We start from the raw sequence: 24,402 nt of genomic DNA on the forward strand, positions 1-24,402 counted from the left end.
TGTACTGGGGAGTTCTTACAAGACCTGTTTGAAAGTCAAGGGGTTCAGGCTCCCTTCTCCCACCCCTGGTTCGCCCCCTGCTCTCCCTGCCCTCGCCCTTCTCCCTCCTCCACTTCCTAGGGCTGGCACTTCAGTGTCTTCTTTGAGAAGATGCTCTCGCATTTCTACTCTGTCACCTGTTAGTGGCCAAGCCTCCACCTGGGGCCTTTGTATGAGTGTTGTTCTTTAATTTTGTTTAGTGTACGCCTGTGGCTATACTGAGCCATCTGGTAGAACTTTTTTTTTTTTTTTAAAGTAGGCTCCACGCCCAGCGTGGAGCTCAACACGGGGCTTGAACTCACCACCCTGAGATCAAGACCTGAGCTGAGATCAAGAGTCAGACGCTTAACCGACTGAGCCACCCAGGCACCCTGGTAGAATTTTTTTTTTACTGATTTTTTGTTCCTGTAGGCTGTTGTGAAACCCTTTTAACCAAATTTGAAGATAACCTGTGGGACCCTGAAAGCCACAGATAGATTCCTTGATGATTTGGGGCAGGGTATGTTGGAAACATCCTCCAGTACGCCGACATTTGGGTGCCTGCCGTGTCGTGCACGGTGTTGTATCCTGGGCCTTCCCTGATGCCCAGACACACTTCCTGCTCTTGAGGCACAGTTTACGGGGGCGCAGGGACAACAAGCAGGCTCTTCTGCTGCGGTGTGGCGAGTGCTAGACACAGTATGAGTGCTATGGGAGCACACAGAAGGGGCACCTAATTCAGTACTGTGAATCCTGGAAGGCTTCCTGGAGGGAGTGATGCCTAAGTCAGACCTGATGCATAAGCAAGAGTTAGCCTGGCAGGGAACAGCTGATATGAAGGTCCAGGAAGGAAAGACCATAGTCCATATGAGGAACGGGGTATTGGTCCAGAGTGAGGAAAAGGAGTGGCAAGAGATGAGTGAGGTTAAGGCTTTTGCCTGGCAGGGAATCTGGACTTGAACTGATGCACTGGAAAGCCGGCTAAGGCTTTTACGCAGGTGTTTGTCAGAGCAGGCTGGGGCATGGATTGGAGGAGCCAGAGGAGATGAGAGAGGAATACCAGCAGGGGATGCTGTTGCCCTGGGCAGGCTTGGGAAAGGGGCTTAGAGACCCGACACCTTGGGGTCAGCTGTGAAAGGCCTCGGGAGGGGAGGAGGTGTCCCCCACTGGTGGGGGACACCAGTGCTCTTGGCTGATGTTACGTGGCGGTGCCATTTTCTGAGATTGGGAGGAAAAGATGGTCTCAAGTGGCTTCGTGGATGGCGGAGCACCCGGTGCAGCAGGACGAGGGCCTGTGGCTCAGGGGAGCAAGCCCAGGGCTGGGTCTGAACACCCAGCAGAGTGGCGGTGGGGCCCGGAGGAGGGCAGTTTTAGCAGAGTGGAAGGCGGGGTGGAAACGGTGAGGGGAGACAGTCTTTGACCAAGTTTGGCTCTCGAAGGATGTTTGCTTGTCTAATAAGGCTGGTGAGTCACGTAGTTCAAATGTGACTGCGAAGGAGGGAGGAGGCCCGGCAGCTGCAGAACCAGGCCCTGAGGGAATCCGGCCGGAGGGGCCCAGAGCCAAGGGCACAGCTGGCCTTGCAAGGAGGCCTCTGAAGGACACTGTGAAATGACTAATAAACTTACCAAAAGTTGAGTGTTCGAAAAAATCAAGAAGGGTCCACCATGCCCAGGGCCCGGGCATTCCATTGATGGCCCATCTCAAGGTAACAGGAACCTCTGGTGAGCGCTGAAGGCCTCTGAGCCCCAGAGCCACCCTATCTCCCTCCTCAGCTTCCTCCCGTTCTGGACTGCTTAACATCTCTGCCCTCAGCCACCCACCTCCTCTCTCCTCACTGGCCAATGACCCTGCCTCCTTCACGGTGAAAACCAAAACAACTGGCCAGCAACAGAACCTCCTGGCACCAAATCTGCGGGCCTCTTTTGGTAAGTTTATTAGTCGTTTCACAGTGTCCTTCAGAGGCTGATGAACACATAGAAAATGGACTCTTCTATCAGCCGTTCTTTCTGCAGCCCCATGGGGGTGGGTCAGACAGAACGGCCTCTCCTTCCTCTTCTCTCCTTCCATCCAGGCTCGAAAGCCCAGGCAGCAGCCTTGAAAGGGCCATGGCCTGTGTCATTGGAAGGCAACCTGTGGGCGCAGACACCTCGGGTGCCAGACCTGCTGCAGAGTTCTCCGATCGGACAGCTCGAGCAGAGAGGAAGGTGTTCAAGCGGGAACCAAATTCACCAAAAACACATCCTTACACCCCTCTGTTATAGAAGAGTTCTGTTTCTTCTGTTGCAGACTGAATTTCCTTTTCAAGTTCACTGCACTGTATCTGAAAAACAAAGTCAAACTCTTCATATTTTTTTGTTTTAGAACTTTCCTTGCCTCTAAAGTTTAAAAAATTCAGAAAGCATCTGTTCCCAGTCCCACTTTTTTCAGTGATGTCCAATCGATAGCACAACACATGAACTTCCGAAACACTTTGTTATAAACAAAGTTTAAACAAATGTTTAAAATATAAACAATATATATTTTAAATATAAACAAATGCAGAAAGAATATAATGAACCCTCATATACTCATCACTCCGGTTTATTAACAATCTGCCAGTCTTCTTTCATCCAGCATACCCAGCTTGGAGGTATTTTCTGGAGTATCTGAAGGCAACTCTCAGATCTGCCATTTTACCTACAAATACTTCAGTGGGAAATTCCGAAAGATAAAGACTTTGTTATGCAACTGCTCTGCTGTCATCACACCTAACAAAATCAACAACAGTCCCCTAATACCAGCCACGTTCCTAGCCTAGCAAGGGGGCGGAAGTACTAGCTGAGAGTGGCAGGCAGGGGCGGCTTAGCGGAAAAGGAGTTTTGCAGGGGGACAAGCTTCCCCGTTAAGGTCCTTGAGTTTCCAGACCAGAAGGTTGCTGCAGCCTGTGCTATGTCTGAGAAGAATATCCCGGTCTTGGGCAGGGGCCGGTTGGCCTTGGGATTTCTCGACAAGCAGAGCTGGCCACCCTAGGCCAGACAAAGAGGCAGGGCCCCCACTGGCTCAGGACCACCATTCAGCCACCTCTGGGTCCACCTTGGATCAACAAGGTATTTTCAAGGTCCAGCAAATGCTAAGACTTACTTGGGTGTTGGTGGGGAGAGGCTCGAGAGGCAAGATGGACTCCATTTCCTGCCTCTACTCTGGCCTGAGAGCCCCTTCAAGCCTTGCAGGACCCACCTGCTGCCTTCAGAGTACAGCCTGCTTCCTCGGCCTGGCCGTGCACGTCCTGCCATCCGGCCCCAAGCATCCTGCCAGTCACACTCAGCCACATGTGCCCAGCTACACTAGACCCCTCAGCTCTCCTATACCCCCACTTGGAATGCACTCTTCCCTCCCCGATCTCTGTCTGTTCAAATCCATCCATGTCCAAAGCTTCCCGCTTCCATGCAGCCTTCCTGGATCAGCTGGCAGTTCTCTTCTTTCCCTAATTTCCCCACGGCCTTTCAGTCATGTTTACTTTCTAGCAGATAAGCATTATTTCCATATGTGATGCATTACCCTTTCTGCAAAAACCTGTAGCATCTGCCCCACCTGCTCTCTTCTATGGCCTCAGAATTTTAAGTAGGTCCAGAATAAGACCTCATTCCCCAGCTTTCCTTGCAGTAAGACTTTGACCACATGACTAAACTCTGGCCAATGCACCAGAAGTAGAAGTGCCACCTGGCCAAGTGGAATGAGGAAGGTGCCATCTTGCACCTTGAAGATGGGGCCCAACCCTAGGGATGGTGGCCTGCTGAGCTGGAAGGAAGCTTCCTTACTGGGCTGGCTACCTCACTGTAGAGAGCAAGATGGAGTCTCTCACGTCAAATGGGAGCCTGTGAGGCAATGATGCAAGCAATTAAAGGTGCGAGGCTAAACATACCAGCTACGAGGTATCGTGGGGACCAGCATCAGCTGACACCCCAGAACCGGTAACAAGCAGAAGCAGAGGAGGTCTGCAGGGGCCCAGGACTGAATGAATCCATCCATCCATCCATCCATTCATTTATTTGAGAAAGACAGCGCGTGAGCGGGAGGTGGGGGGCAGAGGGAAAGAATCTTAAGCAGGCTCCACGCCCAGCACTGGGCTTGATCTCACAAGTCAGAAGCTTAACCGACTGAGCCACCCAGGCGCCTCCCAATTAAATCCCTTTTTTTTTGTAGTATTTTTGTTTTTTTTTAAAGATTTTATTTATTTATTTGAGAGAGAGAATGAGATAGAGAGAGCATGAGAGGGGGGAGGGTCAGAGGGAGAAGCAGACTCCCCGCTGAGCAGGGAGCCCGATGCGGGACTCGATCCAGGGACTCCGGGATCATGACCTGAGCCGAAGGCAGTCGCCTAACCAACTGAGCCACCCAGGCGCCCCCAATTAAATCCCTTTTAAAAGGGGAGAATTTTTGCAGCAAGCTGTTAGACTCTTCAAACGTGACCCCTCTATGACCACTTAAAGGCATCTGCTGCCGAAGGCTCTGCCAGATCTCCGAACAGAACCGAGATCCTTCCCTGCTTGAACGTCAGAAGCAGCAAGTGCCGAGGAGCTGACCCAGACCAGACCGAGGCCTCATGTCAACTGTGCGCCCACAAGTTGCCTTGGCGTTTGGTTCGTTAGCTTCCTACACCCTTCTGTTATCTTGTTTGTTGTGTGGCTTGTCTTACGTTCTGCTCGGTGCGCTGTGTAAGAAGCCAAGTTTTATCACCTGGTGAAATGTCAATGAGCTTGGAATCCTGAACCTGCTTTATCGTTGTGATTAACTTTGCTTTATGACTGAATCAAGCTGACGTGGAAAGGCACACCTCGTGTGTGCACCTGCGTGGCGTGCTCATAGACACCCAAACTTCTATGTGAAGGAGAAATACACCTTCACCTTGTTGAGGTCACTGTTATTCTGATCTCAGTTCCAACCAAATGTAATCCTACTTAATACAGAGCCCTTTCTTCCCTCCCCGCTGGCTACTGGCATTGAACCTAAACCACACATACGGGTGCCCCCCCGGGTCCCTTTCTCTTCACCTCCCCCCCCAGTCTGAATGCTCACAGGTTCTAACTTGTCCAATTCAACTCTGTCTCTCTAACCGACTAGCATGGACTTACTCCAAATCCCCCATCACCTCCAGCCAGAAAACTTCTACAGCCCCCCAACTGTCCTCCCAGCCTCCAGGACTGGCCCCACCGACAGCCTGGCATCCAAAGGGTGGTATTTCTGAAATACAACCTGACTAAGCCACTCCCCCCTCGAAACCTCTGCTTCATCATCTCCATATAAAGTTCTATCACCGTGGGGGGCCTGTGAGGTCCTTCACCAGCTGGCCCCGCCACTCCATAGCTGCACACCCCACAGGGGAATCTCATCTTCTCCCGTGCCCCTGGCTCATCATCTGTAAAATGGGAAAATGAAACGTTGTCTTGAAGACGAGCGACTGCTTGGCAGAGCCCCCAGGACACAGAAGGTGCTGGATAAACAGAAGTTACACTTGTTAACCTGCCCTGCCACTGCCCCCCAGCCCCCGACTGTCGACGCTGCCTCTGTCATGCCCACACCGCCCCGGTGCGTGTCTGTGTCCCCTGCAATCCCACTGTGTCTGCGGCTACCTGTGTGCGGGGGTCTCTCCCTCACTGGCCACAGTGAGGGTCTCCCTCACGACCCAAACACATGCATTCAGCCCTGTCACTTTAAGTCTAGTGGCCGCCTGACTCAAGGAGGCTGGTGAGAGTGGCGGTGGTAAAGCGGAGAGGGTGCTCTGGCCACTGGCAGGCTGTCCTGGATCTCGCCTTTCCATAAGAAGGGTGACCTCGTGCCACAGAAAGCAGCCACGAGCCAAGGACCAAAATGCTATCACAGAGTAAGGAACCGAGTTACTCCTAACATCGCAAAAGTGAATCCCACGATCCATGATGACATGTACAAGACAAACCAGAAAGAGACCCAATTACCTAACAACAAACTCGTTGATTCTAGATTCTGACTCCCCCATGCCAGCAAAGGGAGCTCTGCAAAAGATTCTTCCCTTGGACTTCTTAAAGCACACCACCCCCACCCTCAGCCAGGTCAGGATTCCTGGGCTCTGTGGTTCCTCCTCCCCCTAGGTCCCCAAATCAAAGCCCGTGGTGGCCACATGCCATTGCTTTCTCAGAGCTACTCAAGGGCAAGACCCTGTTTACTCATGGCTGACCCCAGCACCTCGCTTCCGGTCCGCCAGGGGAGGCCCTCTGTAAGTGTGTGGACTGAATCCAAGAGCCCGGGGGGTAGCCAGATCAAGGAAGCAGGGCAGCAGGAATTCCCCCAAGATTTAAAGACTTTTGTCAATGACCTAACCTGCAGATCAGCCACCTGCTCCACTCCTGAGTACCAAGGCAATCCAAAATAAGTATTCGCAAAAGGGTTCACTGTTACAGTAATCTTACTGTGACAAACCATGTCCTAATAGGTGGGCCTGGGACGGTTAAAAATATTTTCTAACATTTTGGGGCGCCTGGGTGGCTCAGTCATTAAGCGTCTGCCTTCGGCTCGCTGTGTCTCTCTCTGTCAAATAAATAAATAAAATCTTAAATATATATATATATATATTTTTTCTAACATTTTATTTTACTGAGAAGCTGCCCACCCCATCCCACCCCTCAGCACCCTCAGAGTGAGTACAGCAACCATTTAAGAGAACTTAAAGTTTCTCTGTTATGTGCTAGCAGAGTTGCCCGAATTAATGATGCTGTGAACCTAAAATTACGTAAGTTCGGTTTGGAACAAGTTCATTCCAGAAATTTAAATACTTTTGAAGACATCACTGATTTTTTTTTTTTTTTAAGATTTTATTGATTTGACAGAGAGAGAGAGAGACACAGAGAGATAGGGAGCACAAGCAGTGGGAGAGGGAGAGGGAGAAGCAGGCTTCCCGCTGAGCAGGGAGCCCGATGCGGGGCTCGATCCCAGGACCCTGGGATCATGACCTGAGCCGAAGGCAGGCGCTTAACAACTGAGCCACCCAGGCGCCCCAAGACATCACTGATTTTTAACTTCAGTGGCAGAAACAAGCATTTAAAATTTCCACCTAAGAAATGCCAGAACTCAGTAATACCTATTACATCAGCAATGTCCTCAACAACAGCGACAACCCTTTGCAGAGATACTACTGTCTTCAGTTCTCTTTAACAGATACGGAAACTGAATCTCAGAGAATTGAAGCAGATTGACCAAGGTCATGGAGGAGGTGGGAATTCGAATCTAGGCCGTCTGACTCATCATAAAGTAGAATATATCCCCGGCGATACAACCGCAGTAACACAGGAATCATTAGCTGCATGTGAGCACACAGCTTAAAATAAAACTTCGGTTCCTCGGTCAAGTCAGCCACACGGCAGGTGCTCAACAGCCTTACGTGGCTAGTGGCTCCGTGTGAGCACACGGATCAAACATGTCCATCACTGCAGAAAGTGCCACTGCATGGGGCATCACTATGGAATATTAGGAAGTACTTAAAATATCTCAAAGGTTTTTAAATGTCCCAGAAAAATGCTTCTGATATACCACTAAGAAAAACAGAATCCAAAACTGCAGAAGTGATCTGAGGGGGGGGGATTAAATCAAGTTATTTATCTTACTCTTACAACGAGGAGAAGAAAAAGGGTTTTGAGGTTTTTTGGGGTTTTTTTGAGAGAAATTTGAATAGGGGGCACTTACCCGTTCAATTTGTGGGAATATACTAAAAGAAACCGGCACCATCAGTCCCATTACTAAGACAGTACAAGACAGCTTGAAGGTCCATAATGACCACGGATATTGCCGGAAAAACTGGGTCCTGTAAGAGACAAGGTTACCAGGCATTTTTAGAGGCTGGCCCTCGGCTCGGACGGTCTGGCGTGCAGCTGCAGGCCCACGCCCTGGTTCCCCTCACCCACAAACACGAGATACCAGTAGCCTGTGCATCAGGCCCGCGGTTAAGCACTTGGCGGGCACTGCCCATTTGATCCCCCACAACCCTTTGAGGTTCGTGCTATCATCACCCCCTTCACACAAACGACACAGCCACTGACTGGTTAAGTCCAAAATCCCATGGCTCAAGAGTGAGAGGCCAGGTTCTAGATGCTGGGCTCCGCTGACACGATGGGACATTCTGCCCCTGACCTCTGAGGGCGTGAGAGACCGTGCGGGAAGATGCGAAGAACCCCAGCCTGGGAGTCAGAGACCCAGGGTCCCGGATCCAGCTGGGGTCTGCACCGATAGACCAGGTGTCTCGGGCGAGTCACTTCCCCCTCCTGAGCCTTGGGTTTCTTCACACGCAGGATGCAAGGGCTGAGTCAGAAGAGCCCCCGAGGTCACTCCGTCATGGACACTGTTGTGGCTGTGGGGGCCACTGGGAAACGAGCGCCATCTCTCTGCCCCAGGTAGCCGGTGCCTCGATGTGGGCTCTAAGGGACAGACTGGAGGACCCCAGCTTCCAAAGGCGCCCCAGCTCTGACCCAGCCAGAGTGGTCCAGGAAGAGCCTGGGCCAGCAGAGGTCTCCACCCCCATCCAACCGGTGGACCACGGGAAGTAACACTTGGCTCTAAGCAGCATGCTGCTATTTCTTGAAAATGCAATCCTTACGGGGTCCTAACAAAGGCTTCCTAGCTCGCCACGCTGGACGGAGGGATTGGTTCAGGTGACCCCATCTGGGCCAACGGAATCCTTCCCTGGGAGTCTGGGAACTGAGTGGAAGACATTCTCTGCCTTCGCTGGGGTTTGCTGTGTTTTTCATCCCTCCCCAGGACGCTTGGAGGATATGAGCTGGGAGGTGTTGGCAGTCATGTCCCTCAGCAACACGAAGAGGCCAGCGTGTGGCAGGAGAGAGAAAGCTGACACCATGAAGATGAGGAGGAGTAGAGCTTCTGCTCGGCGACCACAGCCTACGTGGGCCCCCTGCCCACAGCCAGGATCTAAACCAACACATCTGCCTTCTGGCCTAAGCCACTGCGTGTTGGGTTTCTCACACCAGCTGGTCCCCAGGCCTTCCTGCTAATTGGCCACTTCTTGCTTCTCAAAAGGGATGATGGTCCACTAAATCTGGGCCACTTAGGCTAACTTAACACACGCTTGCCATGAAGGGGGAAGACCGGCCGGAGCAATCCTCACAGCACATGGGAGAACCTGCAAATCACCTCAGCTCGGCGTTCAAGACCCAAGGGGCCGTGCCCGGGGACATGGAGCCAGCTGAGGACGGGGCCTGGGCGAGAGATCGGGGCTGAAGAACGTGCACCTCTGGATTTCCACGCCTGCCCCAAATCAATCCTACTGTCTAAGCTGTGACGGAGAGAGTTTAGCGGGAAGGCAACTGAACAAACTTCTTCCTATCCCTCCCACCAGGTTCAGTGTTTGACAAGTTTTGTAAGGATTTTGAGTGTCAAATGTTCGTTCCTACCTGGGGAGATGAGCGTGCATCTTACCTTACAAAAAAGTGCGAGAAGACTTCAGGGATGAAAGCTGAGGTCCCAAACAGCACTACTCTGGATGTTGCTGTATCTTTAACGGCCTAGCGGAAATGGAAAGGAAGCATCTTAGCACATGGAGTGGGACCGTTTCCAGGGATCCTGCCACTCAAGACAGAGATGAGCAAACAGTAGCTCTCCTCTCTCACTTAGAAAAATATTGCGCGTGGAGAGGTGGAGACAGCCCCTCTGGGCACAGAGCTGGAGGACGGCTGGGCTTGACGCCGGGATTTACCTCCCGCGGACTCCACCGTGGTCTCCCCATGGGTCTGCCAACCACCCCATCACTAAGTACAAGCAAAGGCAGCTTACAGAAAACTCGTCCCCTAGGGGGGAATGCTGGATTTGCCACCGAGGACTGCTGGGTGTTTTCCTTTCACTCCAGGAATCGGACACTGGCCTCCCGATCCCGAGCAGCTCCCCAGTTACTCTCATCCCTTCGAGGGGAGGAACCCTCCAGAAGTCCAGCTCAGAGGGCACCAGTGTGGCATCACACCCACACAGACCATGCACCTGTATGCACCCACCTTTCACTTGTGTCACTAAGTGTGCTATAAAATCTTACTTCGCACAAACATGTGTAGCTTGTAACGTTTTGTCATCTGTCCTATAATACACACTACTCTACATATGGAGCATTTAAACATGTCATTGACCATATGGGTTATGTGCACAAGGTCACACATACTCAAGGGCAATGTAAGAGAGGCTCTCAAGGGAAATCCTGACCACAGATGACACTCGCATGTTAACTTCCGAAGCCAACCCCTGGGTAAGTCACAACTCTCCATACAGCACTGCTGTGCACGACATGAACAGGCACACACTCGACCATCCCCTTCCAACCCTCTCTTCCACCTCTGGCTTCCTAGGACGGGGCTACAGCCTGCCTTCTGGGCTCCTTGCCCCTGCTCGGCAGCCTGCTCTCTGCTTCTTACACTGACGCTCAGCTCATCCGATTCCTCTGCAGGGAACGCCTTTCCCCATGGGGACAGAGGGGCCAACGGGGGTAGCTCTTAAAAAATACACTTTCAGGGGGCGCCTGGGTGGCTCAGTCGGTGAAGCGTCTGCCTTTGACTTCATGATCTCCGGGTCCTGGGATCGAGCCCCGCATCTGGCTCCCTGCTCAGTGGGAAGCCTGCTTCTCCCTCTCCCTCTGCGCACCCCCCCCCCCCCGTCGTGTGGCTCTCTCCCAGGCGCTCGCTGTCTCAAATAAATGAATAAAATCTTTAAAATAAATAAATAAACTTTCAGGAATATAAAATAAAATCGCTCCACTTCAGGAAGAGAGAAGTGGCTGCTGAGGGTGGTGTGATTCAGTGGGGCTGTCCGCCTGTGTGCAAACCGGCCACCCGTCCTGAGGGCACCGGGCCCAGCCAAGGGCAAACAGTACAGATTGGCCCCCGAAATCTGATCAAAGGTGCCCTATTACAATCAGATATTGCTGGTTGCGTACTTTCTGAAATTTTGGCCAAAGACAATAGACCGCTTGGTGACAGGGAAATGATGAAAGAATGCTTATGCTTACGCACAGTTGCAGACTCTGTTCTTCAGAGGAAGATAAACTTAAAACAGAAAAAAAAACAGCAGAGCATCAAATCTTTCTTTTACCCTAACTTGGCCTTCATGCAGAAAATGAAGTTCCTCCCGGAGATACAGACTAGATATCCAGACAGCTCACGGGGCCCGAGGGCGCCTCTCCTGGGAGGCTGAGCACTCGGGCCTCCCAGAGAGAAGTGAGCCTGCGGCTGAGGGCGTGGCCGAGCGGCTGAGGGCGTGGCCGAGCGGCTGAGGGCGTGGCCGAGCCGAGCTAGCACAGCACCTGCTCAGGCGCCTCGTGCCGCGGGGCTACTCACCGATTAAACACCTGCTCTCACTCTTCTCTTCAGCTGTGTGCACGGTTCACAGCAGCCCTAACACCCTGCAGGTAAAGGAAGCTGCAGAGAAACGCAAACTGACGTCCACATGAAGACCTGTGCACGTCCAGAGCAGCATTATGCAGAACAGCCCCAGACTGGACACAGTCCAGATACCCCCAGCCTGGGGAAGGGATACGCAATGGGGTCGGTACATCCATACATGCAACGCTGCTTGGCAGGAAAAAGCAACAGACTGTTGGTAGGTACACAGTACAGCTGGATGAACCTCAAAAGTGAAAGGAGGCAGACAAAAAATACTTGTACGAGTCACTTACATGAAATTTCTGGAAAGTCAAAACTGTGAACACATAAAGCAGCTCAGTGTTCTCTGGGGCCGGGGGTGGGTGAAGGGGGTGACTCAGTGGGCATGAGGGAAATTTTTAGGATGAATATGTTCTAAATTTGGACTGTGGTGAAAGCTGCGTAACTGCCTACATTTACTAAAATTCATCCAACTATACTCTCACAAAGGGCGAATTTTATAGTACGTAAATTATCTCTCAATAAAAAGGTCTCATTAGGGTGGCTCTTGGGCACAAAACCTTTATTTCAAAAGCGAGCTATTTTATTTTTGGCAGCTACTTCTCCCCTTGTTACCTGTAATCACTGTTTCTACTGTAATTCATTTAGGAAGGTGGCCACTATTTTCAGACATGCCACTGAATAAATGGTCTGGCAGGAATCTGGTGGCACACATGTGATAGTTTATAATCCAGCTTTGTGACTCGCAGACAGGGTTTAGTGGAATATGCTTTGTGAGCCGAACAATGATGTATTTCCTGACTGAACGAGCAGCCATCTTTTCTGACCTCTGGCCAACACAGGCTCGCATTTGGCGGAGGCCCATCGGCGGCGGTCAGTCATACGTGTCAACCTGGTTGGCGAGAGCAGGAACACGAACTGCCGTGATGCCACGTAGATGTGACTCACATCTACGATCAGTTAACTTCAAATAAGATTACCTTCCATAGTGTGAATAGGCCTCATTTAATCAGTTGGAAAACCCTGAGAGCAAAATCTAGAAGGTTTTCCCAAAGAAGAAATTCTGCCTGAAGACCACTGCGTGGGCTCCTGAGTTTCTAGCCTGCAGATGGGGCCAACACTTGACTAGCCTACGAGCCCTACAATTGCATGAGCCAATTACAATCAATCAATCAATCAATCAATCAATCTCCTATTGGTTCTGTTTCTCTGGAGAACCCAGACTAATGCACCATCTTTTAAACATCGTGGTGCAAAATGTAAAACTGCTCCCTCTGCATAATGAGGGAAAACAGGATAGGGAAAGGTTGAAGGGAGACGTGACTTTGTTCCCAGCTCTCAAACAGACAACTCCATGCTCTCCCCAAAAGGCAAGCCAGCTAGGGCTCCATAGCGTCCCCCTACCTTTGTCCCGGCTTTTCTGGAATAGCCCATGACATTGCCTTCCTTGTCCATGACTTCAATGCCTCGAATGGGCTCAAGACTTCGGACTGCGACAACATTCATTGCACTGATGTGGGCTGTGTATGTGAAGAAGAAAATGCGCAACAGAGGGTGAGTTTGGTCCAGCGAAGGAACATCTTTTCTGGTGTCAAGCATCTTTCTCTGATGGCTACGCTGCCCCGACCCTCAGGTGGTCAGCTGGCATGTGCTGGCCAATCTCGCTCCGTCCGGGGGCTGCAGAGCTGGGTCAGAACCGCTGGCCTCCTATTCCTGGGTCCTGGGTCCGGCCAGGCTCCAGCCCCCCGACGGGATTCCAGTACAAATCCCTGGGTGCTTGAAATACGGCCCCCCTCTTTGCTTTAGCTCGTCTGACCAGGTTTCTATAACATTCTCCCTGATTTTACCACTGAAATCATTCTGCCAAGTCTTCAAACTGTTACGATTTCCAAACTCAAATCTGGAGTGTGAACTAGTGAACTTGCAGGCTGGCAAACTTCAAACAGTTGGCTAGTATCTGTCACTTCCACCGGAGTCGGCCCACCAGGCTGGAGCCTCCTAGGCTGCCGCCGCCTCCGTGTGTGACCCTAGGACAGTTCTGTAAAGTCCCCCTGCCTCAGCCTCCCTATCTGGAAATGGAATAATGGCATTGCTACCCACACGTTTTTGGCAGGATGAAGTGAAATTAAACATGCAGAGGGCTGGCACCGTCTTTAGAGCGAGTTTGTATTCCCGGGCTCGTGTTCACCCTTTGACAATGGAAAGCAGAGCAACAGAGCAGGGGTCACCTCTCAGACCAAGGACCTAACGTGGGCCTGGAGGCCCCAAAAAGCTGCAAACAGCAGCTGTCAACAGTCACCATGTGGCCAAGGGACTGGGCTGTCCCTCAAGATGTAGGGAGACTCAAGGACCACAAAGATTACATGCTTCCTGCTTACTGAGAATGATGACGGGAAGGGCTTTTTTCAACAGAACGTGATTCAGCCGCATCTGGAGCAAACGAGGGAATAACTAGAAGAAGAAGAGAGAAAACTCGTCATTGCAAAGGACCCAAAGTCAGCTGAACACACTCAGTAGCACAGAGCTGGCGTCAACCTAGCTCCTATCCCAGGTCAGGCCACCGCAAGCGCTCTCTGTGTTATTTTTTAATTCTTGCAACACTGAGGTGTTCGCCCGATCGTCAGAGGCTTAGGGAGGTAACTTGTCCGGAGTCTCAGAGCTGCTAAGAGTTTGAGCCAGGAGGCCAACCCCGGCTTATCTGACTCTAATGTCTATATTTTTAACAATCAGTGTCCTGACATCCCAAGCAATACACAACTTGTATAACATGTTTATGTAGCCTAAGTCAATTTTTTAAAAAGGTAAGAATACTAAGTATATGCCTAGAGACTTGGGGTACTCCTATGCTTACTTAGGGGGTGATGGGATTATAGGTGACCATTTCCCTTCTTGTGTCTTACCCATACTTTCTTTCTTTTTTTCTTTAAAGATTTTATTTATTTATTTGACACAGAGAGAAAGAGAGCCCAAGCAGGGGGAGCAGCAGAGGGAGAGGGAGAAGCAGGCTCCCCGCTAAGCAGGGAGCCCGATGCGGGGCTTGATCCCAGGACTCTGGGATCATGACCTGGGCCGAAGGCAGATGCTTAACTGACTGAGCCACCCAGGCGTGCCTTAGCCATACTTTCTAAATTGTTTAACTTGAAACAAATTTGTAATTCAGAATAGTTTCTTTTGTTCTGAGGAATAAAAAAGATTTGATAGATTTTTAAAATACCCACTCCAAAAAAGGAGGAAGAGGCAATCACTCCTGTCCCTAGTAACACACTCTCATGTAGGCGACGATTCTAAGGAAGAAACAAAGGTATGTATTCAGCAAACACCACGGTTTTACCCAGGAAGGATTATTAAAACAAACAAACTCCAAAAGAAGTAACACAGAATTGCGTATCCCCTGGGCCTCATAATACTCACATAACTTGCGTTTCCATTGACAATGTTGAACGCTGTGGTGTAGGTATAGAAGGAAATCTGCAGAAAGACAGGCACGTAGATCACACACTACGGTCATTCGAGCACAACAGAACTCAGGAATCATGAACTAGAAATAGTTTTTACCTGAGGTAAAATCAGGGACTTCAGACTCTTTACTGACAGCATCGAGAAAAATATCTTTTAAGAAAATAAAGCAGAGTTTTAAGTGTTTGGAGGGGAGGGAGAGCAAAGAACTTCCCAGGGGAGACACTGCGCTGAGCACCCCACTCTCCCCAGGCACTGGGACAAGGAGGCTACCGGGCGGTGGCGCGCAATGCTCAGCAAACACCCACAGGACACTGAGGACATGTGGGGGGCGGTCTCAGTGGTCCCTGCTTCCAAGATGTGAGATGCAGCAGGGCGGGGCAGCTGAGGAGTACGCACTCACAAGTGGACACAGACACAGGGCAGGTGTGGAGGAAGTGACAGAGGAAGGCTGTCCCTTCGGGAGAGCACCTCGTGAGAGTCAAGGTGGGACCGCCTCGCTGGGGGGCAGTTCCAGGTCCCAGGTGAGGGCGTGTACGGGGGAGGAAGGTTAAGGGAGAGAAGGTAATGGACTATTCTGTGTGTTTGAGGCAGGGAGCCTGTCGTCCATCTCCTCGGAAGTGCTCTGCGCACCCGAGGCATCCCAAGAAAGGATAACCTTCTGACACTGGGACCTTCGAGAGGCGCCTGACTGGGTAAGTGTGAGGGCAGGGTGAAGGCCAGTGAGTAGCAGACAAGGGTCAGAGGTGGGGAATCCACAGCCATCTACCAGGCCGTGGCGGGACAGGGGTCCAGAGCTAGAGATCACAAACCACTGAGGTCAGGAGATGAGCAACATCTTCCTACACCTGGGGTCTCAGGCCGACTCACCATGGGCGCCGTGAAAGGTAGGAGAGCTGGCAAAGAAGAGAAGAGGATCGGTGACCGTTGCTGCCCAGGTGCAGGGAAGAGGCCAAAAAGGGGAGTCGCCCACCCAAGAACCTTCCCTCTGGCAGCCTGAAGGCACGGATGCCAAAGGACAGTCTGTACTCACTCTTTTATTTTTCCTAATAATAACTATGTGCATGCAGCTAGCATTTCAGTCAGCACCGTCCAGAAAGACCTAACGAGGCACCCTCCGGCCTTCCAGTCCCTCTCACTGGAGGCAAGTGGTTAACCTGTTCATCCTCCCCAGGAACTTAGCACATTCGTGATACTGTCGTTTATAAGAAGAAACCTGGATTTGCTCTTCATCCCTGTTCTTAGCACGGAGAGCCTAAAACCCTTGGAGTTTCCTGAGAACAGCAATAAAAAGGTGAAATGGGCGTCTTTTTTACCCTAGCAAGCCCCTTTCCACCTCGCCTGAGTTGATTTTTTTTTTTAAAGGTAGATTTATTTATTTGACAGAGACACACATCGAGAGAGGGAACACAAGCAGGGGGAGTGGGAGAGGGAGAAGCAGGCTCCCCCTGAGCAGGAAGCCCCATGCGGGGCTCATTCCCAGGACCCTGGGATCAAGTCCCACATCGGGCTCCCTGCTCGGCGGGAAGCCTGCTTCTCCCTCTCCCACTCCCCGCTTGTGTTCCCTCTCTCGCTTCTCTCTCTCTGTCAAATAAATAAAATCTTAAAATAAAATAAGGGGACTTTTGGAAAGCCTCCGAGGAGGGGGCTGGTTGCCAGGGGAACCAGCTGGGGGATGAGGGGGTTGGACCTTCCAGCCCCACCCGCTGCCTCCACCTCGGGCGGGGAAAGGGGCTGGAGGCTGGGCTAGTCACAGTGGCCAAGGATTTAGTCAACCATACTAATAAAGCCTCCAATCTCACAGCGTTTCTGGCTTGCTGAGCATGTGCGGTGCTGGAGATGGTGTGGAAACTCCGTCCTCCCCAGCCTCCCTTGCCCTGTGCATCTCTTCCATCTGTTCCCTTTAATAATAAACCAGGAACCTAGTAAGTAAACTGTCTCCCCGAGTTCTGTGAGCCATTCTAGCAATTTCAAACCCAAGGAGGGAGGTGTGAGAACCTCCAATTTATAGCCGGTTGGTCAGAAGTACAGGAGAGAATCTGGACTTTCAATTGGCGCTGGAAGTGGGGGTGGTCTTGTGGGACTGAGCCCTTCACCTGGGGGGTCTGCTGCCACCTCCAGGTCAACAGTGTCAGAACTGCGTTAAAACTGTAGGACACGCTGCTGGGGTCACAGAATTGAAGGGGGTGGGAAAAGCCTGCACATCTGGTGTCAGAAGTGAAACCTCAGGGGCACCTGGTTGGCTCGGTCAGTAGAGCATGCAACTCTTGATCTCGGAGGTTGTGAGTTTGAGCCTCACGTTGGGCGTAGAGATTACTAAAAATAATAAATAAAGTTAAAAAAATGCCAACTCACATGGATAGGCTTAAAAAAAAAGTGAAGCATCGAGAGGAGAAACAAGTGTTTTTCCTTCATGACGTCTATCAGGATAGATGCAAACTCCCACACTCTCTTGTGCTCACGATACTTATTCACACAAAGAGGACCACTATATGCTGTTTTATACTTTGCCTTTTTTCTCCTTAATACTAGTTCCTGGAGATCCACTCTTCCACATTGGCATACAGGATGTACGTCAATCTTTTTTTTAAAGATTTTATTGATTTATTTGACAGAGAGAGACACAGCGAGAGAGGGAACACAAGCAGGGGGAGTGGGAGAGGGAGAAGCAGGCTTCCTGCCGAGCAGGGAGCCCGATGCGGGGCTCGATCCCAGGACCCTGGGATCATGACCTGAGCCGAAGGCAGACGCTTAACGACTGAGCCACCCAGGCGCCCCTACATCAATCTTTTTAATGAATTATTTAACTATAGTCTGAATTGTTGGATATTCATGTTGTTTCCAGTTTCTTGTTTATAACAAGAGAGAATTTCACAGTTAAAAGGGCCCTGTACAATCATGGGTTTTATTCCCCTCATCATAGTTTAAGATTTTTAGTTATTTATTTGACAGAGAGAGAGAGAACACAAGCAGGGGGAGCAGCAGAGAGAGGGAGAAGCAGGCTCCCACTGAGCGGGGAGCCCAATGTGGGGCTCGATTCCAGGACCCCGGGATCATGACCTGAGCTGAAGGCAGACGCTTAACCGACTGGGCCACCCAGGCACCCCTCCCCTCATCATAGTTAAGAGAGAATACTACGTGGAATCCAAAATACTTATGAGTTACAAGTTCTGGAACCTTCAACGAAATGATGGTGTGTTTCTTGGGAGATGACAGAGCAAAGCAGGTTTCAGACCCAGGCCTGTGCCCTCACCCCCAACTCCCCAGATCTTTCCACAGGACTGGACGCAGCTCTGGGTCCCAAACCTACTCTTTTCCACTATCAAACCCAGACTCTGATGCAAACCTCCTTTTTAAGCTGTGGTTTCCAGACTCACACTCAGAAATTCTTCCAGGAAAAAAAAAAAAAAAAGGCAGGCAGACTTTCTGAACTGTTACAAACAAACCATGTTTTCCCAACCCATTTCTGAAAATTAGAATCAGCTCACCTGCAGGTCGAAAAGGAACGGGAATCAGTTTGCTGTTGTCAGGATGCACAGTTGACTTTGCAAAGGTAAACACAAAGGTTAGTCTGATGTTCGGCTTTGTTTTTGTAGGAGGCTAAAAATTAGGAAAGGGCTGAAACTTACAAGACTTCTCTTCCAAGCGTCTTTTACCTGAAAAGAGGAAAAACAAGCAACAGCTTTTAAAGGTAAATTGGCAGCAAAAGAGGAAAAAAAAAAACCCATCTCTTCTCCAGTCTCATTTCTGGTGCCATCTTCACTCTGCCTTTTCAAGAGTGAAGACCAGGGGCACCTGGGTGGCTCAGTCGTTAAACGTCTGCCTTCGGCTCAGGTCATGATCCCGGGGTCCTGGGATCGAGCCCCACCTCAGGCTCCCCGCTCGGCGGAGAGCCTGCTTCTCCCTCTCCCACTCCCCTGCTTGTGTTCTCTCTTTTGCTGTGTCTCTCTGTCAAATAAATAAAATCTTAAAAAAAAAAAAAGTGACGAACAGAACTGTTCAGTGCCACACGGACTGAAAAGTCAAAATAAATGAAGCAAATGAATCAAACAAATGAACGGACAATAAGCAATGAGATGACCCACAGAAAGAGAATGACCAGAACATTAAAAAGTCCTCAGTCTCTCTCTCTTTTTTAAAGATTTTATTTATTTATTTATCAGAGAGAGAAAGCACAAGCAGGGGGAGCAGCAGGCAGAGGGAGAGGGAGAAGCAGGCCCCCGATGAGCAGGGAGCCTGATGCGGGGCTCAATCCCAGGACCCTAGGACCATGACCCGAGCCAAAGGCAGACGCTTAACCAACTGAACCACCCAGGTGCCCCAAAAAGTCCTCAGTCTCTTACCTTGGAGAGGGTTCAAGACCAACACCTAACTTAGCTCTCGGGTGAGTCCCTAAATCCAGCTCAGAGAAGAGCAGGTTGTTTGCAGGTGACACACCACGCCATTAGCCAAGGCACCTGCCTCAGAGCCAGGCTGTGAGCCCAGAGGCCCCATAAAGTTCTTAAAAAAAAACATCAAACCAACATAATATGTGCACTTTCCACAGGCTCCCTCACGGAACTGGTATTTGTGGGCTCTAGAAAGCCCCACACACAGCAAGATAGGTAACAAATACTTGGTTTAAGTCTTGGGGCAGGAATGTAAGAACACTGCCTCTAATGGGAACAGATTCTGACTTCAGAGGCCTGCCTGAATTCTGGAGTTTGCCCTGGGCTGCAGGGATCAGCCACAGAGAATCCCCACTAATATCTGAACATAGGAAGAACCCTAGGATTTTTTTTTTCCTCCTTAATACTAGTTCCTCCTACTAGTAATCTGGTTTATGAGAACGAATTCTAATTACATCTAAAAAAAACTAACCCAGTTTTGAAAAGCAGATCCCCTGGGCAGTATTTACGATGACTGAACTCCACCTGATTTCAGACCATGCAAGGAGAAATCTCCTGAAGGCAACCACATCCAACCTTGACCCCAGCACACGAAACATACCCTTTGGTCCTCCAAGTCACGTATGGATGCATCTTCATTTGTTAACAATAGTTGCCTTGATTTTTCTATTTTTTCCTATAATCAGATAGAAAGAAATCAAGCAATGATCTCAACCTGATTTAGATTTGTCCAAATGATTTAGGAATCACATGCTCATTCACACCTGATTTCAGTGCAACTCGTAGCCAAGGTTCTCTACTCCCTGAGTTTCCATGAGGATACTGCTGTGTGTCACTCAGACTTAGAGCTCCAGCGGCTTGACCCACGGGTGGCTGCCACCTCCTCCTCCCCCCAGACAGCTGATGTCAGCTGTCTCTGTGAGTGCCCCCACCATCTGCCTGGCTCTGTAAGTTAGAAACCTAGAAGTCTCTCCTCTCTCTCTCTCCCACATCTGATCCATTCGGGCTTACTTCCTCTCTTCATTTTTTCCTTTTTTTAAAAAATATTTTATTTATTTATTTGCCAGAGAGAGAGAGAGCGAGAGCAGGAACACAAGCAGGGGGAGTGGGAGAGGGAGAAGCAGGCTTCCCGCGGAGCAGGGAGCCCGATGCGGGGCTCGATCCCAGGACCCTGGGATCATGACCTGAGCCGAAGGCAGACGCTTAACGACTGAGCCACCCAGGCGCCCCTCTTCATTTTTTTCTTAATTTGAGAAAAAAGAATTAAATACAGAAAAGACAATGAAATGAGTACATACTCATAATCCCTCATCCAGAATTAACAACAGTAAACATTCAGTCATATTTGCTTCCAATTTTTTTCCCCAAAAGCCGTCACCCCCAGTTTCATGTCTCCCCATTCTATCAGAGATAACCACTATTATGAGTTCAAGGTATTAACTTCCAGTCCACTTTTTAATACCTATATATACACGAATACATGTATCTATAACAAAGATGTAGTATTGGGTCTTTATATTGGAATTTGAATAAATGTTGATAACTAGATCATCACTTGTAACTTTTATTAGTATTCCATTGTATGAACATACCACGTTATGTTTCTCTATTTCCCTACTGACAGGGATTCAGGTTGTTTTTTAAAAAACAAGGCTGCACAGAACATTGAGCACAAGGATGGGAGTGTCCCTGTGGGTCCAGCCCTGAAGGATTATTGCTGCTGATACGGTATCTCCTCCTCTTGAGCCCTCGGCCACACCTGGTTCAAACCCTCATTACTCGCCACCTGGTGACCAAAGAGACCCTCTGGAACACAAACCTCACCACCTCGCCCTGCAGGCCAAATGCAAACCCCTCCCATCTGAAGGACACACAAGGCCCTTGAGGACCTGCCTGCTTCCCTGCATTAAAAGCCCCACCGACTAGACGACCTGCTCTCTCCCCTGGGCTTTGCTTACAGTCCCCTCTGTCTGGCCTTGCCTCAACACTCTCCCCCAGTTTCCTGCCGCACCCCTCCTTTAGCACCCTAGGTCTAGGCCGGTGACCACCTTTGTCCGTCTATCCTATTACCAGGGACTTATTTTGATCCCTTCTGATATGGCAGTACCAACCCCCAGTCTAACAAGCTCATTTGGAAGGAATAAAAACAATATATATGGATTCTGTTTCAACTGCTTTCAAAGGGACGTAGTCTTCACATTTCAGAATAAAATGTAAAATGTCTTATTTCCAAAAACAAGGAAATACTTACAATTGAAACAACCAAATTTGTAGGATCCAACAATTCTGTCCACTGAAGAAATCTCTGAATAAAAGACTTAAGAGGGAAAAGAGCACCAGAGAGGTTAATGGTGGCAGAACAACAACAACAAAAAAAATATGAGACCCTAACAGGGCCTTCTAACCAAAGCAGGTCCTGGAATCTTCGGGACATCCCCGGGATCTTACAGGTGAGGAAACAGGCACAGAAAAGCTCATGAACGTACCCATGGAAACCCAGCCAGGAAAGGACTCAGTAGCATGTGCTCTCAACCACTTCCATACCAAATTACTCTTGAAGGTTAAAAGCCCAGACTTTGAGGTCAAATGGGCCTAGTCCACATCCCACAAATGACCTTGTACCAACTACCTAGAAGAGTCTTAGAATTTGTTTCTTTACCCTCACCGTTGTTACAAGGATTAACTTGAGTCATAAAGAACCGGACACCCCCAGTGAGGCCTCAGTAAAGGTTGCTCGGTTCACACGTGGAGGAGGCATGAGCTCCCTGTCCCTTTCAACTTCCCCACCTAAGAAAACCCCGCTGGGCCCTACTTTAGGTAAGGCTGAAAGAGAACACCCTAGAATTATACTGTCCAGTTAGCTCCATGTGGCTATGGAGCCCTTGAAATGTGGCCAGGCCAAACTGAAGTATGCTATATGTGTAAAATATACACCAGATTTCAAAGACTTTCTAGGAAAAAAAAGCATGTAAATATCTCACTAGTAATTTTTATATCGATTATGTGTTGAAATGTTAGTATTTTATATTTGTTGGGCTAAATACATTAAAATTAATTTCAGCTGTTTCTTCTTACTCTCCTGAGTGGGGTTTCTAGAAATTTTTAAATGACCTATACGGCTCCCATCACATTGCCATTGGGCAGCGCCGTCCAGTCCCCGCCTGGAGGCGGGGCCGGAGCGACTTCCTGTCCTCGCCGGCTGCCCACAGCCCCCGCGTCGTTTGAGTGGCTGAGCCTACCAAGCTTGGGAGGCTGGGGGCTCCTGGGAGCACCTGTTCCTTTCCAATCTGATGCTCAGCAACAGCTCAGGCAGCAGAGGGCCGACACCCGCGGGGGGAGGGGGGCTGACTCCCCAGGGCAGGGCGACCTTGTGGCGACCCTCGCTAGCCAGGCCCGGGGCAGAGGTGACACGCGGTAACCGCCGTGGCTGTCGGCATCCCGCACTCTTGCGTTTCCCCTTCGTCCCCTCCCGGGGTCTGAGGTGGGAAGGCGGGTGGTGCGACCACGTGGCCTGCCCAAGGTCACCCGGGCCAGCCGGCGACTCTGCGCGGTGACTCCACGGGGCCCAGGGCCACCCCGCCCCCAGCCGCGCCGGGCCCAGGCCGTACTTGACGTTCGGTGATCCAGAAGCGCACGTTGGGCTCCATGCGGGAGCCGCGCCGCTGCACCCAGGGAGCCGCCCGGCCCCTGCGCTTCCTCCTCCTCGGGCGCTGCTTCCTGGGACCTGTGCGGTGTTTGGAGAGGCAGCGGCGGCCAGGCCAGGCCAGGCGCGGAGGAGGAGCCGGGCAGCGTGCCCCGCCCCGGGCGCGCGCGCGTCCCCTGTTCCCGCCGCCGGGTTCCTGGCGCGCCCGCGGCTCGGTGTCGTCGTGTGCCAGCGCCCTGGCCTCGGCCGCCTGATGTTCCCGCTGCCCCGTCTCCGAACTCCCGCTGCTCGCTCTCACCACGCGCCAGCGCCCCAGATCCCACGCCTCCACCCCCGCTCCGGTCCCCGTGAGCCTGCCCACCCTTCCACCGACCAAGTCTTCCCAGCCTTATCTACGCGTTAGGGTAGCCGGGCCGCTTCCAGCCTGGGGGCGGGGGGCGGTCACGTATGGGCATCCTCGTATCCTAGTACCTACTGAGAAGGCCCTGCGTCTTACCCACGTGACAGGGGCACCAACCTCTTGGACATTATGGTGGAGAATCTTCACTTGCCCTTTAAGTCCAGTGCAGAGGGCACTGGGGATAGTCAGGGCTGGCTACTTAATTTTCACGGTGAAATTTGAAAATGTGGTGCCCCTTATTTAAGAAAGATTGAGAATTTAAGGGCCCCTGGGTTGTGCAGTGGGTTAAGCCTCCAACTCTTGGTTTCGCTCAGGTCCTGATCTCAGGGTGGAGTGACCAAGCCCTGCCCCTGACTAACGCCCAGTGTGGTCCTCTTAGGTTCTCTCCCTTTCCCTCTGCCCCTCCCGATTGTGCTAAATAAATAAATCTTAAAAAAAAAAAAAAGGTAATTTAAAAAAAGTCAGTATCAGAGAATTAAACCAGGCCCGGGTCCCTTCCAAGTGTGGGGCCCTGCCTTGGCCTGTGATGGGGTCACCACACACAATGCTGCACTGGGGCAGATCCAGTTCCTTTGAATACCAGATCGAGTAGGGGCTGGTTGTAGAAAAAAAATGCACCTGCCTTCCTCCTGGGGCTGCCTCCTCTAGCCCGCTGGCCCTGCACTATGGTGGGTGGGGGTTATGGGTGTTTGTTGAATGTACCTTCCTGGATGTTTAAGGAGTTCAGGGGTCCTCATGAGTCTTGGGTTGAGGACCCAGCACCACCGATTACTTAGTTGGATGGTCCTGGTCCAGTCAATGTAAGTGGGTCTATTTACTCATTTGTAAAATGAGGACAATAATTATACCCATTTTAAGGTTTTGTTGAGAATCAAATGAGTTAAAACATGTGAAAGTCCTAATATGACACTGGGTCCATTGGAAATGCTGTTTGGGCCTTTAGTAGCCCACTGGCCTATTCCATCCCTTGCCTTGCCTTCCCCTCCAGGGACATGAAACCAGCTCATGTTTTCTTCAGGCCAATGTAACTTGACAGCTTCTTTTACTCAGCCCACCTGGCTCACTTTTCACTTTTCTATAGCCTCAAGAGTTCATCTCCTTTTCCAGGAAGTTCTTGC

The 24,402-nt window shown here is 50.7% G+C and overlaps 1 protein-coding gene across 1 annotated transcript; it reads right to left on the bottom strand.

Annotated features, from left to right (window-relative positions):
- Nucleotides 1-369: 369 nt before the first annotated feature.
- SFXN4 (sideroflexin 4) lies at nt 370-23,029 on the bottom strand. The gene is made up of 14 exons (XM_021699463.1): nt 22,850-23,029; nt 21,493-21,558; nt 19,843-19,917; nt 18,483-18,509; nt 18,342-18,396; nt 15,724-15,749; nt 14,953-15,006; nt 14,809-14,865; nt 14,616-14,681; nt 13,776-13,848; nt 12,802-12,917; nt 9,455-9,540; nt 7,712-7,829; nt 370-2,339 (listed from the first exon to the last, which is right to left on the bottom strand). The coding sequence occupies exons 1-14, from the start codon at nt 22,886-22,888 to the stop codon at nt 2,262-2,264; spliced, it is 936 nt and encodes a 311-aa protein (XP_021555138.1). The 5' UTR covers nt 22,889-23,029; the 3' UTR covers nt 370-2,261.
- Nucleotides 23,030-24,402: the final 1,373 nt, after the last annotated feature.

Source organism: Neomonachus schauinslandi, chromosome 6 (genome assembly GCF_002201575.2).
Source record: "Neomonachus schauinslandi chromosome 6, ASM220157v2, whole genome shotgun sequence".
Classification (NCBI taxonomy): domain Eukaryota; kingdom Metazoa; phylum Chordata; class Mammalia; order Carnivora; family Phocidae; genus Neomonachus; species Neomonachus schauinslandi.

What these genes read in the sequence shown, in the direction of transcription:
- SFXN4 (XM_021699463.1), bottom strand. Translation starts at nt 22,888, where the DNA reads ATGGAGCCCAACGTGCGCTTCTGGATCACCGAACGTCAA. An exon ending in CAAATTTGGTTGTTTCAATT is followed by an intron (nt 19,918 to 21,492) that starts GTAAGTATTTCC and finishes ATCTGATTATAG; the next exon opens with GAAAAAATAGAAAAATCAAG. An exon ending in TCAATGGAAACGCAAGTTAT is followed by an intron (nt 14,682 to 14,808) that starts GTGAGTATTATG and finishes TTTCTTCCTTAG; the next exon opens with AATCGTCGCCTACATGAGAG.